The following is a 14136-nucleotide window of genomic DNA, read 5'->3' on the forward strand; positions in this document are numbered from 1 at the left end:
GACTGGCGACGGCGTGTGGGAGGTTGCAACACCCCCAGGGTGGGGGGGCCGCGGTGAGTCACCCCCAGCGGGGCCTGGCCACCAGCGGGAACCCTGAGTCAGGGCTGCGTGCCCATGCCGTGCCCCTCCCTGCCCGCCTCGCCCACCTTATCTCCCGCCCTTAGCACCTGGCACACCTGGGCCAGGGGGGGCTGGCGCCATTCCCCTCCTTTATGGGGAGCAAAGGGCAGGCGGAGGGTTGGCAGGCAGGTGCCACGCTCCCTCCCTCCCGGGGCTGCTGGCGTGAGGCTGTGCCCACTGCCATGTCCTGCCAGCCCCGAGCATCGCGGTGTGCTGGGGGAGGCTGCTGGCGCCACGAGCAGCGGGGGCCTGCCCGATCCGCGGCACGGCTGCACCCTGCCCGGCGCACGGTGCCCGCGAAGGCGAGATGCTGGCGTGGCTGCTGCCCCTCTGCACGCCTGCTGCCCGCCCGTGTGGTCGGGCTCTTGCACAACACGGCTCGGCTCTTTCCGAGAACGTTGCTGGGGCCAGAGGCCCCCTCCCTGACGGCTGGGGCGGCCGCGCCGGCGCAGCGCTCTTCCCCTTTCTGCCAGGCCTCGTGCCATGGCCAGCACGGCTCCCGGGCGCTGGCACGGCCGCCCGTGGCCTCAGCCAGGCTCGGGGGGGGAGCAGCCCCTGGCACGGCCCTGGCCGGGTGCTGAGCTGGTGTGGGCGGCCGGGGCGGATGCTGGGTGCTGGCGGTGGGGTGTGGGGAGCTCTCCTTGGGCTGCTAATTGCTGTTTAGCCGGGGATGCAGAGGGTGTAATTATGGGGGCATTGCGAGAACCCTAAGCCTGCCCCAGGCAGCGGAGCAGGGGGCTGAGCAGGGGGTGTGGGGCCGGGCAGCGGGGAGCTGAGCCCTGTGGGTGCCCCTGCCTGGGTTGCGGAGGAGACCAAGTGACGGCGGGTGCCTGGGGCCATCCACAAGCCCCTTCCCCAGGTCGCGGCGTGCGCAGCCCTTTGTGCCAGGATGCTGGTGGCCGGGCTCCCCGTGCCACCCGCCTTTGTCAGGCTGCGGCACGGCAGGACCCAGGGCGGCGCGGCGGTGTCGGGGCTGCCTTTGGGGGCAGAGCGGGACGTGCATGTGCAGGGATGGGGGGCGGCTCCGGGGCAGGCCATGGCACGCCGCACCGAGCCCAGCCCTGCGGTGGCAGCCCCGCTCCCGCCGAGCGCAGGCGCCCTCCTGGCTTGGCCAGGGCCGGCAGCGGCCAGTGGCGAGCACCCAGCGCCCTGCCCCGGGGCGGCGGGAGGGCGAGGGCCCGTCCGACGCCTCGGCGCGGGGGGCCGGTGCGGCGGGGAGGGGATGCCCGCGGTGCGGGGCGCACGGTCCCAGCGCCGCTGGGAATTTCCTCCGGCGGGAGGGTGCCGGGGCTGCCCCCTGCCCGGTTCCGGGTTGGCGCCCCGGCCGCGGTGCCGGTTGCAGAAGGGTTAATGCTGTGTGTGTTCTGGGAAGCGGGGCTGGGAGGTGCGTGACCCGGGGTGTGGGCGTCAACTCCTTTTGAGGTGGGATCCGCGCTGAAGTGCAGCGGGGAGCGGGGCCAAGTTCACACAGCACCCTGCCTTCCCCTCCCTGCCGCTCGCGGGCCGTGGACCCAACGGCGGCGGAGCGCCGAGCCACGCGGGGACACGCGCCAGGTGAGCCGTGCGCCCACCCGCCGCCGGCCACGGCGGAGACGGTGCCGAGTGGCCCTTGGGGAGCCGGCAGGGCCCTGGCACAGCCGGGTGTGGGGAGGGCACCGGGGCACCGGTTGGGAGGCTGCCGGGCCGGCCAGCGGGATGCTGGCGTCAACCGAGCCCTGCACCGCCCTCGCTGCCGCTGGGATGGGGAGGGATGGGATGGGTGGCGAGGTGCGGGTCACCTCGGTGTCCCCGCCTGGCAGAGCGGGACCCGCACCCCATAGCAGCGGTGTCGGGCGTGCCTCTGCCTGGCATGGGCAGTGGGGAAGGCTTTGGCAGCAGGATGGGGCTGTGCTGCCAGGCTGGGGCCCGTGGGCAGGGGGATGGAGTGGGCTCCCAGCTGCTGGTCCCCACTGCAGGCGCTGGGATCAGCGGTGGCGATGCCACCAGGCCGGCTGTGCCGCCATGGCGGGGCTGCCTGTGCCTGGAGCCCGGCCCCGGTCCTGGGTGCACACAGAGGCAGACTTGGGCCATGATGCTCGGGCGCTCCGGTGCCGATGGCTGGGCTCTGGGTGCACGGCTGTGACCGTGGGGCACTCGCCACTCGCAGGGACCAGGAGCTCTCCGGGTGTCACTGCGGGCCGGGAGGAGCTGGGGGGTGCGCAGGGGGCTGGGGGGCTGCTGGTGGGGCAGCCGCTGCGGGGCTCACCCCCCCCCCCCCCCAGTACAGGGCGGGTGGGTTCTGTTTGTTCTCTTGTCTCTTCAAACCATTTCCTTTCTTGTGTGCTCGCTGTTTTCTTCTTTCAAAGAGCGGGACCGCTTCCCCAGCCCACGTCCGGGCTCCCCTTCGGCATCGGGACCCCCAGCCGCACCTCTGGTGCGTGCCCCTTCGGGGACCACCAGCCCGGCCGGACCCTGACCCACTCCCTTCATTGCAGATGGCAGCGGGGCTGTGCAGCCCCCGTCCCGCAGCCATGCCACCCCCCATGCCCCACGGCGTGGGCGCCTGGGCCGCCGCTGCTCCCTGCAGGCTTTGGGCAGGGTGATGGGTGGGTGGGGGGACGCCCGGCCACCTGGGTCCCCTTCCCACCTCCCAAAGGGCGAGGGGCCCCTCTGGGGTGAGGGGCCGGGGCCCGATGCGCTGCCTGGTGCTGCGCTCACCTTCCTGGGTGACTCATTCTCCCCGGTGCGGCTGTGAAGTCCCTCGACAGCGTTTCAACTCTCGTTAATGAGAGCAGCAGCACCCAGGAGCAGCCCGGAGCCGGAGCCGCGTACCCCGGGACCCCCAGCCCTTCATCCTCCTGCCCACGGCAGGGAGCAGGCAGAGGCCCCGGGGTCCCCGCTTCCACCCGGGTCCCCAGGCCCCGAGCTCGGTGGGGGCTGGCCCCGTGGCTGTGTGCGGGGTGCTGGCGAGGTTCTGCAGCGGGGGACGCAGCCGGTTCCTGCGCCGGGTGGGTGCTGGCTGCCAGGTGCCGCGGGGCCGGCAGCGGCTGGGATGTCAGGGTGACCCGGGAGCCATTGTTCCTGCTGCAGCATGCCCCGGGCACGGGAGCCGGCTCGGCGCGGGGAGCAACCCCCCCCCCCTTTTCCCCGGCCCTGTGCAGCTGCGGAGGGTAAAACGGGCCCGGCTGCGGGCATTGACGTAACCGAGAAAGTGCTGGCTAGGTGGGGGCACGGGCAATGCTGCCAGCCCCTTCCCCAGCTGGCTGCACCCCGCTGCATCGTCCCCCCGCACCGGCCGGGGGACCCTGCCATGCAGGGGGGGCTGGGGGTGGCTCTGGCTCCCTCACACCTTGCCCCCCCCCCCCATTTCCTTATCGCCGCTGCGATCTCCTCAATGGCACCCGCTCAGCATGTGACTTCGCTCCAGTGGGGAGGATGCGCGGGGGGGGGGGGTGTCGGGGAAGAAGCAGTAACGGGTGGTTTGGTGCGATGGAAAATCCCCCTCCTGCCACCTCTTCGCCCCCGCCCTGCCCCAGCGCGGGTCGCACGTCTGCAGGCATCCGGCCCCAGCGGCCGCTCCCGGGGGTCCCGGCTCCTTCACCCCGGCCTCCGAGCTGTGCCTCTGCCCGAGGCCGTGGGGAGCTCTGCAGCACCCAGGCTGCTCCCGCGGACGGGGCGCTTGGGCTTGGGTTCCCGCGTGCACCCTGCGGCACGGCGAGGCTGCCAGAGGGATGCGTGAACGGAGGCTGTGTGTGGGCTTCGGAGCCCCCCGCGGTGCAGCTGGGGCCGTGGGTGCTGCAAAGGGCCCGTGGTGAAGCAGTACCCCAAAGGGGAGTGTGCCAGCGGTGCCAGCCCCGGCCCTGCAAACAGGAAGAGCCGTACGAGCGCGTCGTGCCCGGATGTCTCAAGGGGCTGGGGGTGCTGGAGGGCACGTGGGGACCCTGGGGCAGCGGGTGCCTCCTGCTGCCATCATGTTTGTCCAGGGAATGCAGCGAGCGATGGGCGAAGGAGGGCATGAGTGGGCTGCCTCGCTCCGCCAGTGTTTCCTGCCCTGCTTTGCTCCCGTCCGTCTGTCCTGCCAGCGTGTCTAGCAGCAGCGAGTGCCACCCGTCCCAGGACAGCTGGTGCTCAGCCTGCCTGTGCCAGCCCTGAGGTGCAGGCAGCGCTCGATGGACACAGTGTCCCTGTCCCCCCACCCAAGGGCCACCCGAGCCCCGGCACAGGGTGCTCACCTCCCATAATCCTCCCCCTGCTGCTAATCCTGCCTAATCTCATCGGGGGCTGTCACTGCCTGTTGGCTCCCAGCGCCCTGATGGCTTAATCGCCCCTAATCCGCTCGCCCCCACCCCGGCGGGCAGTGGGGACCCGGGGAGCGGTGCAGGGCGCGCGGCGGTGGGCACCACAGGGTGGGTAGGGGTAGGATGCGGGGGGGGGCACAGGATTTCGGTGGCGCCGGCGTCCCGGGCGGTCGGCACTGCCCGGCTCCCAGTTTCAGGGGCGGCTGCCGCCTGCCCTGCCGGTCGGGCCTGCTCGGCAGCGGCTGGGGCGGCTCCGCAGCCGGTTGCTCCGGGGCCGTTCCCAGCCGCCTGCCGAGGCAGCCCCAGCTGGCGGGCGCCCAAGCGCAGGGAGCGGCCGGCGTGGGGATGGGCCCCTGCGCCGGGGGCCCGCCGGCCGCGCCGCCCCTCGGCGGGCAAGAGGGGGCACGTCCCCCGCGCCCGCCGACGGCACCGCGCGGCTTGGCACGGCCGTCCCGGCGCGGCAGGGTTCGGTTCGGAGCAGCTTGGTGTGGCACGGCTCGGCATGGTGCGCTGGGGACGGGCACGGCTTGGCGCTGTCCGGCAGTGCCATGTGCGGCGCCGACAGCCGTGGCTGCGCTTGGCATGGCGTGGCACAGCACCGCCGGGTGTGCGGGCACGGCGATGCCACGCTCTTGGCATTGCCTTTACCAAGGGTCGCAGCCACCAGACAGACCCTTGCCCCGGTGCCACCGAGCAACCACAGAGGGCTGGGACAGCGTTGCTGGTGGCTGAGCACTGGGGCCACGTCCAGGCAACAGCTCCAGACCTCCTGCAGCCACCGTCCCATGCCCAGGGCTGGGGATAGCAACAGGGCTCCCTCATCCCACGGGTCCATCGCCCTCTGAGCACCAGCCCCGGCAGCTGGCCGCGGCCATGGGTGCTGCTCTGCGTTGGGTGCCTGCACGTCCCCTCCTTGCTGCTCCGTGGGGACCCAGTGGTGGCGGTGCCCCTGTGCCGGGCACAGCCTGCCCCGCGGTGCCGCAGGCCCGGGAAGGCCTCGGTGCTGGGTTTATGGCTGCGTTGACGTAAAGCCCTGCCAGTTGCAGCGTGGGAAAGGCCCTGCTCACGCAGGCAGGGCTTGGCTGGGCGAGGAGCGGCCCCGGGCTGGGGCAAAGGGGGAGGGAGGGGGCTGGGCCCCCACTGGGAGCGGGGGCAGGAACCGGCGCTTGTGCTGATCCTAATCTGCCGTGGCAGGAAGCGTGGCCCGTGTTCCCAGCCCGGCTGGGCTCTGCGGGGCGGCCCCCGGCCCTCGGGGCCCTCTTCCCGGCACTCGCCCGCCCACCCGCGCCCGCCGCCGGCGAGGCCCACGTTCCCAGGACGGGGTGCCGGGAGCCGGCGGCTGCGCCCGGCCGGGCTGGGGGCCGCAGGGGGTGGGCTGGCGCAGGAAGCGCCGCGCCTCGGCACCGTTCAAAGGCACCGCACCGAGATTTCCCCCTTTGCTGTGGTCGCGCGGGGGGCGGCGCGGGCGGCTGGGTGCTGGCGGCAGAGGAAGCGCGGGGGGCTGCGGCGGGGGGCCTGCCACCAGCCGACCTCACAGCAGGGGGCGAGGGCAGCCCCCGCGGCACGGCTGCCTCAACGTGGCGGGGAAGGTTCAGCATCCAACCCAAATCCAAGGCCCCGGCGGCGGCGGTGCTGAGCCGTACGCCCCTCCAGCCCCAAGCACCCCACTGTTGGGGGCACCCTGCCCCCAGCACGTTCCTCAAGAGCAGGGGGTTTCCTTGCCCCCCCGGCTCTGCAGCAGAGCTGACACTTCAGCCACAAAGTTTCCTCTGAGCGCCATCTTCCCCCCGCCTCCCGTCAGCCCTCTGCGCCGTCAGCACCCCACGGCTCTGAGCACCCAAGGGCGCTGCCCAGTGCTGAGCCTCCTTGGCTTCTGCTTCCTGCAGGTGAGGACGATGGCGAGCCCGGAGGACGACCTCATTGGCATCCCCTTCCCCGAGCACAGCAGCGAGCTGCTGAGCAGCCTGAACGAGCAGCGGCAGCTCGGGGTGCTCTGCGACGTCACCATCAAGACGCAGGGGCTAGAGTACCGCACGCACCGGGCCGTGCTGGCCGCCTGCAGCCGCTACTTCAAGAAGCTGTTTGCGGGGCAGGGGCCGGGCCAGGAGGTCTGCGAGCTGGACTTTGTGGGGCCGGAGGCACTGGGCGCACTGCTGGAATTTGCCTACACGGCCACGCTCACCATCAGCAGCGCCAACATGGGCGAGGTGCTGCAGGCTGCCCAGCTGCTGGAAATACCGTGCGTGATCGCTGCTTGTGTGGAAATCCTACAGGGCAGCGGGCTGGAGGCGCCCGGCCCCGATGATGGCGACTGCGAGCGGGCTCGCCGCTACCTGGAGGCCTTCGCCACCCTCCCCGAGGAAGAGGTGCCCACCCTGCCACCCGCCCGCCCCGTTGCCCGCCGCAGCAAGAAGACCCGCAAGTTCCTGCAAGCCCGTGGCTCCCGGCTCAACAACCACACCGAGGAGCTGCCCGCCGAGGCCGAGGGGTACGACAGCCCCCTGCCACCTCCCCAGCCGCCCTCGCCCCCGCTGCCCCCCCTGCCTGAGGGCCTGGTCCAGACCTACGAGAGCTACGAGATGCCCGAGGAGGAGGAGCTGCCCCCGCACCCTTTCCCCTTCCCCTACCAGCCGCCCCTGTCCCCCGAGGAGGCCGGCTCCGATGAGGACGCCATCGACCCCGACCTCATGGCGTACCTGAGCTCGCTGCACCACGAGTCGCTCGCACCCGGGCTGGATACGCCCGACAAGCTGGTGCGCAAGCGCCGCTCGCAGATGCCCCAGGAGTGCCCCGTCTGCCACAAGGTCATCCACGGTGCGGGCAAGCTGCCCCGCCACATGCGCACGCACACGGGCGAGAAGCCCTTCGCCTGCCAGGTCTGCGGGGTCCGCTTCACACGGTGAGTGCTGCCGGCCTGGCCCCCTCCCTGCCCTGCTTCGGGGGTCCCTGGGGTACCCTGTGACACGTCCTCTTCCAGCCCATGTGGCTGCTGGTGTCCCCGCAGCGTCCCAGGGACACATTTCCCCTGGGATGCATGCCTGCCTGGGGGGGCTTTGGTCTCCCTGCGCCCCAGCCAGGCAGCAGGGATGTGGTCCCCTGCCCTGCCAGAGCAGCCCGACCCCGCGTGTCCCGTGCACTCTGCTGGGATGCCCGTGCTGCCCCCAAGCCCATCCTCACTCTGGGGATGCCTGTGCCACCCCCTCGCACATCCCTGTCCCAGGGGTGCCCCTGCTGTCCCCTGGCACATCCCTGTCCCATGGATGTCCCTGCTGTCCCCGCAGCATATCCCTGTCCCAGGGTGCCCCCACTGTCCCCGCAGCGCATCCCTGCCACGGCTGTGCGCTGTCATCCCAGCAGCCGCTGCCTCGGGGTGCCGGCCACCCTGCTGACAACTCCCCCCCCACCCCCAGGAACGACAAGCTGAAGATCCACATGCGCAAGCACACGGGCGAGCGGCCCTACTCCTGCCAGCACTGCAGCGCCCGCTTCCTGCACAGCTACGACCTGAAGAACCACATGCACCTGCACACGGGCGCCCGGCCTTACGAGTGTAACGTCTGCCACAAGGCCTTCGCCAAGGACGACCACCTCCAGCGGCACCTCAAGGGCCAGAACTGCCTGGAGGTGCGGACGCGCCGCCGCCGCCGCGACGAGCCCCCGCCGCCGCCAGCCGGGCCCCCGGGGCTCGACCTCTCCAACGGGCGCCTGGACGGGCTGCGCCTCTCCCTCGCCCATTACTGGGGTCCGGCGAGGCCCGACGAGGAGGAGGAAGAGCCCGAGCCCGAGCCCGAGCCCGAGCCGGAGCCCGAGGAAGGTCCGCAGCCGGACGGCGCCGTGCCCGTGGAGACGGCGTAGGAGCCGCCGCCGCCGCCCCGACGGAGCGCGCCGGGGGGCGGCGGGCCGAGCCGAGCCGGGCCGCTTCGGGCCGAGCCGAGCCGGGCCGGGCCGTAGCGAGCCGAGCCGAGCCGGGCCGGGCCGTACCGAGCCGAGCCGGGCCGGGCCCGCTGGGCGGGGGGGGGGGGGCGGGGGGGGGGGAGGCGCGGCGCCGGCCCGCCTGGGTCCCCCGGGCAGCCCCGGGCGCGCTGCCCCGCCGCCGCCGCGCCCCGCCGCGCCTCCCGACGGGGTTTCTGTTCCTGTTTTTCCCGTCACGGTTTGTTCTGAATTATGCAAAAGGGGGAAACTCCCCCTCTGGCGGATTTGCACAATGGGGCGGGGGGGGCCCCCTCGTCGCCGCCCCCCTCCGGCCCGGGGCGCCCCCGCCGCCGCCGCCCCCCCCCCCCGAACCCCGACTTCCCGGGGCGCCCCCGCCGCCGTTCCCGGGACGCCGGAGCCGCTGGGAAGGGACCGGCCCCGGGCCGGGAGGGGCCGCCCCGCCCTCCCCCGGGGCCGCCCCCCTCCGTTCCCGGTAACCGGGAGCGCGGCCGGGGGCGGGACCCGGCCGGCGGGGGGGCGCCCCCTGGCGGCCCCCCCCACCCTCCGCGGCGCCGGCCGGGGGGGGTCTCCCCGCCCGCTCGGCCCGCGCTGTACATAGCTTGTCCCCGGAGCCCCCCCCCCAAGCCCACCCCCGCAGGCCCCCGGCCCGAGCAGCCCCCCCCTCCCCGGCGAGCCCCCTCGCCCCTGCACTCCCGGCTGCTTTCTCTGGTTGCACTATTCCGGGTGAGCCCCCCCCGGCCCCCCCCCCGCCCCCCTCCCCCCCCCCCGCGACGCCCCGGCCCTGTGGGACCCCTTCCCCGGGGTGGCCGGGCCCCCGCGGTCACCCCTCTGCCCTTTGCACATGCCCCCAGGGCGCAGACCCCCCCGGCACGACCGGGGGGCAGGGGACCGGCACTATTTGCCTAAAATAAGAGTTTTATCTATATTTAAAAAGATGATGTAATATATTCCCCCCCCCACCTCCAGCCACCCCTCCCGGCCCCTCCGCTGCTGCCCGCCAGCGCTGCCTGGCCTCTGCGTGTCTGTCCCTTGCCATGGGGTGACGGGAGGGGTGATGGGGACGGGGGGGGGGGGTTGGCTCCTGTCATGGCTTTAAAGTGCCTTATGGTGAACTTGAAATCTTCGGCTACTTGAACCTCTCTGGTGTAAGAAACCAAATGAAATAATCCGCGGGCGGCCGCGCCCCCGCGCCGCCGGGTCGCGTCTTTTTGTTGTTTGTTTGTTTGTTTGTTTGTTTTTTAAACGAAGGCTGCTTGATAATAAACAGAGAAGCAGGGATCCCGTGCGCCCTGTCTGTCTGTCTGTCCAGCCCCCTCCAGCGCCACCAGTACAGCTCTGCACAGCGTTGGGGACACCACGGGGCTGGAGTTGGGGGCATGGTGGGGCTGGGGACATCACGGTGATGGAGCTGGGGACATCACGGTGATGGGGCTGGGGACATCACGGTGATGGAGCTGGGGACATCATGGTGATGGGGCTGGGTTCACTGCAGGGATGGAGATGGAGCCACGATAGGGCTGGGGACACTGGGGGGACACAGAGGGGGCAGGGGGCACCGCTGGGATGGAGGTGGAGGCATGATGGGGTTGGGAATAGCGTGGGGACAGGGGCACCGTGCAGCTGGGGACATCACGGGGACAGAGGTGGGAGAGCCACCGGGATGGAGGAGGGGGCACAATAAGGTTGGGACAGGGATGGAGCTGGGGGCACCATGGGGACGGGGCTGGGGGCACCGTGAGGGGTGGGGACAGGGTTACAGCAGGGCTGGGGACAGCGCAGGGCTGGGGTTTGGAGCTGGGGGTACAATGAGGGGGGAGGACGGGGCCACTGCAGCGGTGCCAGATGCCAGCTCAGGGCACGAGGATGTTGGTGGCTTGAAGACCGGGTGCTTTATTCACCAACCCCTCCCCATCTGCCCCAGCAGCTCACGGCTTCCACTGCATTGCTGGGGCTTTGGCTACATCCCCAGAGCCTTGCGCCATGTCCCCGCGGCCACCGAGCTGTCTGCGCGGCACCGTCCTGCCGTCACCCGGCCCTGCCCTTGCTGCTGGGTGGCTGCAGGACCCTCACCTCCTCCAGCTCACTGCCGCTGCCCTCGGGCTGCTCCTGGTAGCTGAAATCAAGGCTGGGAGGGGATGGTGGGGGCAGAACAGCATCAGGGACCCACACCCCCATGTCCCCAAGGCCGCCCCTCCCAGTCCTCACCTGGAGAAGGAGCTGTCCTCACCAGGCACCCCGTAGCTGTCCCCATCGCTCTCCGCGCTCGCCTCCTCCTTCAGCTGGGCTCGCAGCTGGGCCAACATCTCAGGGGGCAAGCGGCGGGCTCCCCCCCAGCCCCCTGCCACCTCCTGGATGCGCTGCCTCAGCAGCCGCCCTTGCTCCCGGCGCTGCTCCTGCTCGTGGCCCCGCAGCGTCCGCAGCGCTCCCAGCCACAGCCCCACCGTCTCCTCGTCGCTGGAGTCCCTGTGGGGAGAGGGCAGGGGAAGCCCTCCCCATCCCACAAGCCCACGGGATGTCCCCAGCTCTGTGCCGCCCCCTGTGTAACCCCCCAGCCTGCTCACATCTCCTCGTCCCCCATGTCCTTGTAGCTCAGGGGACCCATGCAGATGGAGCAGACGTTGTTCAGGGCTTGGTGGCACTCGCTGCAGTACAGCCCTGGAGGGACATAAAGCAGGGTGGGATAGGTGTGTGTGTGTGTGGGGGGGGGGGGGGTTCCTGCCTCTCCTCCCACTGCCCACCTTTGCAGCTGGGTGTGATGCACGCGATGAAGTCCTTCTGCTCCGCCATCCCGCAGGCCAGGCAGTGTTTCTGCTGGATGCCCAGGAGCCGAAGCAGCCGGCCAAAGGCAGGCACCCTGCAGGAAGGAACGGGGACAACTCAGCAGGGACAGGGCAAAGCCACCCCCGGGGGTTGGCACCGACCTTCAGCAATGCCCAGTGAGGCGCATAACGGGGAGGCTTGCCTGGAGGTGAGGAAGAGGAGCAGATTGCCGTGCCCAGCATCCGCCGAGTGCAGCCTCGCCGCCTGGCGCAGGGCATGCACCAGCCCTGCCCGCCGCGCCAGGATGCTGTTGTAGAGGAAGGACGTCCGCTCCTGGGCACGAAGGCGACAGGAGGGTGAGGGCGGGCGGTTGCTGGGGGGGTTGGTGCCTTAGTGGGGGCTTCTCACCTGCTCACGAGCCGGGTAGTAAGCGGCACACACCACCCGCCGCAGGCGTCCCACGTGGTTGCCGAAGATGGCAACGAAGAGGCAGATGCCGTACAGGATGCCTGCAAAGAAGGGATGGGTCATGCCGTGGTGACCCCCCCCCCCCACCTCCATCCACCTTGCATGGGGTGCAGGCACCCCCTGCCCGCCCCGTCTTTCACCCATGCTGATGTAGGCGCTGTAGTCGGGCTCCACAGGCTGCAGGAGGCACCGCTGGGAGAGCACCGAGACGTTGCCCCGCTGCAGCACGTCGAAGGCAGAGACCAGGTCCTGGAAGATCTCGCTGGTGTAGCCTGTCCCGTTCACGCTGACGGCCAGCATCGCCGGGGCTGCGGGGTGGCTGAGTCAGGGGCACAGCAGGACCCCAAAACCTCATCCCCGAGCCAGCGAAGCAGAAAGGGGGGGGGGGGGCAGGGAAGGGCTCAAGCCAGGGATGCCCGCTCACCCCTCGCAACGATCTCGCCCTGCATCTGGTGCCGCACCAGGTCGAGCAGCCAGAAGAGGCTGTAGTCGGCCAGCACGAGGCTCAGCCCCAGCAGCACATGCCGCAGGACCCCCGCCAGCTCCAGCCCGTAGCGGCGCCGCTCCTGCTGCGAGAACCACGGCATCCCTGGGCGGGCACGGGAGCACCGTGAGGCTGTGCCATGCCGGGACCCCCCCCCGGCTCCCCGGCACAGGGGGACCCTCCCCACCGCAGGGCTCACCGGGGTGGATGTAGCGGCCGCTCTCCCAGAAGTTCAGGGGCAGCACGGTGGGTTTGCCCTGCTCTGCTCGCCGCACGTCCATTTCCATGAAGCGCTGTGTGATGTAGACGTTGTCAAAGGTGTCATCCCGCAGGTACTGGTGGCGGTACCGCAGCGCCCTGGGGAGGGTGTGGGGTTCTGGGCATGGCTCGCTGGGCTCCCCGAGCCCCAGAGCAGAGCCCCAGCACCCTCACTTCAGATACAGGTAGAGGATGGCGCAGGAGGAGGCGTATGCGAAGAGCCCCACGACCTGGCGGGTGGGCTCCAGGCGCTGGCTCACGCCCTCCATGATGTCCAGGGCCACATCACCCAGGGTCTTGCTGGAGTTGAGGCTGACGTCGAAGTGGTGCACAGCCGAGATGTTGAACTCGAACTCCCTGCGCACACGGTCCAGCGCTCTGCTGAGGGCTGCAGGGGTGGCAAGGAGCGGGGCAGTGCTGGGGGTCGGGGCGAGAGAGCCAGGAAAGGGGAAATGGGGGGCAGAGGGGGGCCCCCAGTGCCCCGGCAGTGCCAGGATGCTCACGGGCTGCGATCGTCTTCTTGAGGAAGGACTGGATGTACTGGGGGATGATGCAGAAGAGGAGGCCAGCTGTGGAAAGGGGAGGCTTTGCCAGGGTGGGGGCACAGGCAGCGGTTGTGGCTCTGCCCCACTGTGCCCCCCCTCGCCGCAGAGGTGCCGGGGGGGCGCACGCACCGTTGGCCAGGCCGCAGAGCGGCCTGAAGGTGATGATGATGTAGCAGAGGAAGAAGAGGAAGGAGAGGGCGCGCTCACAGTTGTCCTTGGCCTCCTCGAAGAGGCGCAGGCAGCGGCGGTATGGCGTGCCCAGCTCCTGGTTGCACAGCTCACCCACGTTGGCCAGCCAGCGCCACACGTTGCGCAGGGCTCGGGCTGTGGGCAGGGAGAGGGCAATGGGGACGGGGAACGGGGGCTCGGGGATGGGGACGGGAGGGGCAAGGACGGGCCCGACACAGGGTGATGAGTCTGGGGGCAGCCCGGGAGCCCCCACGCACCGACGTGGCTCACGGAGTCCATGATGGAGCGGAAGAACTTGCGGACGCGGTCGCCCACCACCTTGGCTTTCTGGGCAATGTCCTTGATTTTGGCCAGCACGTCTGCAGAGAGCAGGGCCCTGAGCGCACCCCGCAGGGCGTGGGCAGCCCGGGACCAGCCAGCACTGCCCGTCTGCTCCCACACCCCGGGGAGAGCCCCCCCACTCCCCCAATCCCCCCCCCCATCTCACTCAGCAGTGGCTCCCGGGCACGTTGCAGCCTCTCGGCCGTCTGGTTGAGGGCGAGCTCAGCACCACACGACAGGGACTCAGCGGCCCGGGAGAAGTTGTGCAGGATGTTGGTGCAGGGCCCCTGCACAGCCATGCCCAGTGCCAGCAGCAGCAGCAGCATCTTGCCCTCCCCTGCGGGGACAGGGTGACCCTGGGGCTCTGAGGGGGGCCAGCACCTCCCGTGCCCCCCGCTGCGGGACCCCGGCTGCTTACTGGTGAAGATGTGGGGCAGCGTGAGCAGCACGGAGACGCGCACCTTGGTGGAGAAGGCCATGCCCAGCCCCAGCGCCGTGCCCAGGCTGATGGTGGTGACCAGGCAGTACCAGACGTTGCCGCTCTGTGCCAGCAGGACCAGGGCCCCGTACAGGCTGGCCAGGGCCATGCCCAGCACGAAGCCGGCGGTGCTGCGCGCCACCTCCCGCACCTTGCTCTCCTCCTCCAGCCAGCGCTTGTGCCGGGGCTGCCTGCCCCAGGCCCTCTTTGCCCAGCTCCAGAGCCTCTTCAGCCCCAAGACTGGCTCCATGCTTGAGTCTCTGAGGCTCCCGGTGCAGTTCCTACACCCGATGCTGCCGGTGG

At 71.0% G+C, this 14136-nt stretch overlaps 2 protein-coding genes across 2 annotated transcripts; one reads left to right on the top strand and one right to left on the bottom strand.

Annotated features, from left to right (window-relative positions):
- The first annotated feature begins 6289 nt into the window (after positions 1-6289).
- ZBTB7B (zinc finger and BTB domain containing 7B) lies at positions 6290-8252 on the top strand. Its single transcript, XM_035567457.2, has 2 exons — positions 6290-7296; positions 7808-8252. The coding sequence occupies exons 1-2, from the start codon at positions 6293-6295 to the stop codon at positions 8250-8252; spliced, it is 1449 nt and encodes a 482-aa protein (XP_035423350.1). The 5' UTR covers positions 6290-6292.
- A 2103-nt stretch (positions 8253-10355) lies between these two features.
- Positions 10356-14083, bottom strand: DCST2 (DC-STAMP domain containing 2). Its single transcript, XM_035567456.2, has 15 exons — positions 13774-14083; positions 13522-13692; positions 13292-13393; positions 12975-13169; positions 12804-12869; positions 12475-12688; positions 12242-12399; positions 11983-12147; positions 11699-11866; positions 11499-11599; positions 11293-11423; positions 11069-11184; positions 10892-10985; positions 10536-10793; positions 10356-10455 (listed from the first exon to the last, which is right to left on the bottom strand). The coding sequence occupies exons 1-15, from the start codon at positions 14081-14083 to the stop codon at positions 10356-10358; spliced, it is 2349 nt and encodes a 782-aa protein (XP_035423349.2).
- Between the last annotated feature and the right edge of the window lie 53 nt (positions 14084-14136).

The sequence above is a fragment of the Cygnus atratus genome, chromosome 28 (genome assembly GCF_013377495.2).
Source record: "Cygnus atratus isolate AKBS03 ecotype Queensland, Australia chromosome 28, CAtr_DNAZoo_HiC_assembly, whole genome shotgun sequence".
NCBI lineage: Eukaryota > Metazoa > Chordata > Aves > Anseriformes > Anatidae > Cygnus > Cygnus atratus.

What these genes read in the sequence shown, in the direction of transcription:
- DCST2 (XM_035567456.2), bottom strand. Translation starts at nt 14,083, where the DNA reads ATGGAGCCAGTCTTGGGGCTGAAGAGGCTCTGGAGCTGGGCAAAGAGG. An exon ending in GCTGCCCCACATCTTCACCA is followed by an intron (nt 13,693 to 13,773) that starts GTAAGCAGCCGG and finishes CTGTCCCCGCAG; the next exon opens with GGGAGGGCAAGATGCTGCTG. An exon ending in CGGCCGCTACATCCACCCCG is followed by an intron (nt 12,148 to 12,241) that starts GTGAGCCCTGCG and finishes GTGCCCGCCCAG; the next exon opens with GGATGCCGTGGTTCTCGCAG.
- ZBTB7B (XM_035567457.2), top strand. Translation starts at nt 6,293, where the DNA reads ATGGCGAGCCCGGAGGACGACCTCATTGGCATCCCCTTCCCCGAGCAC. An exon ending in TGCGGGGTCCGCTTCACACG is followed by an intron (nt 7,297 to 7,807) that starts GTGAGTGCTGCC and finishes CCCCACCCCCAG; the next exon opens with GAACGACAAGCTGAAGATCC.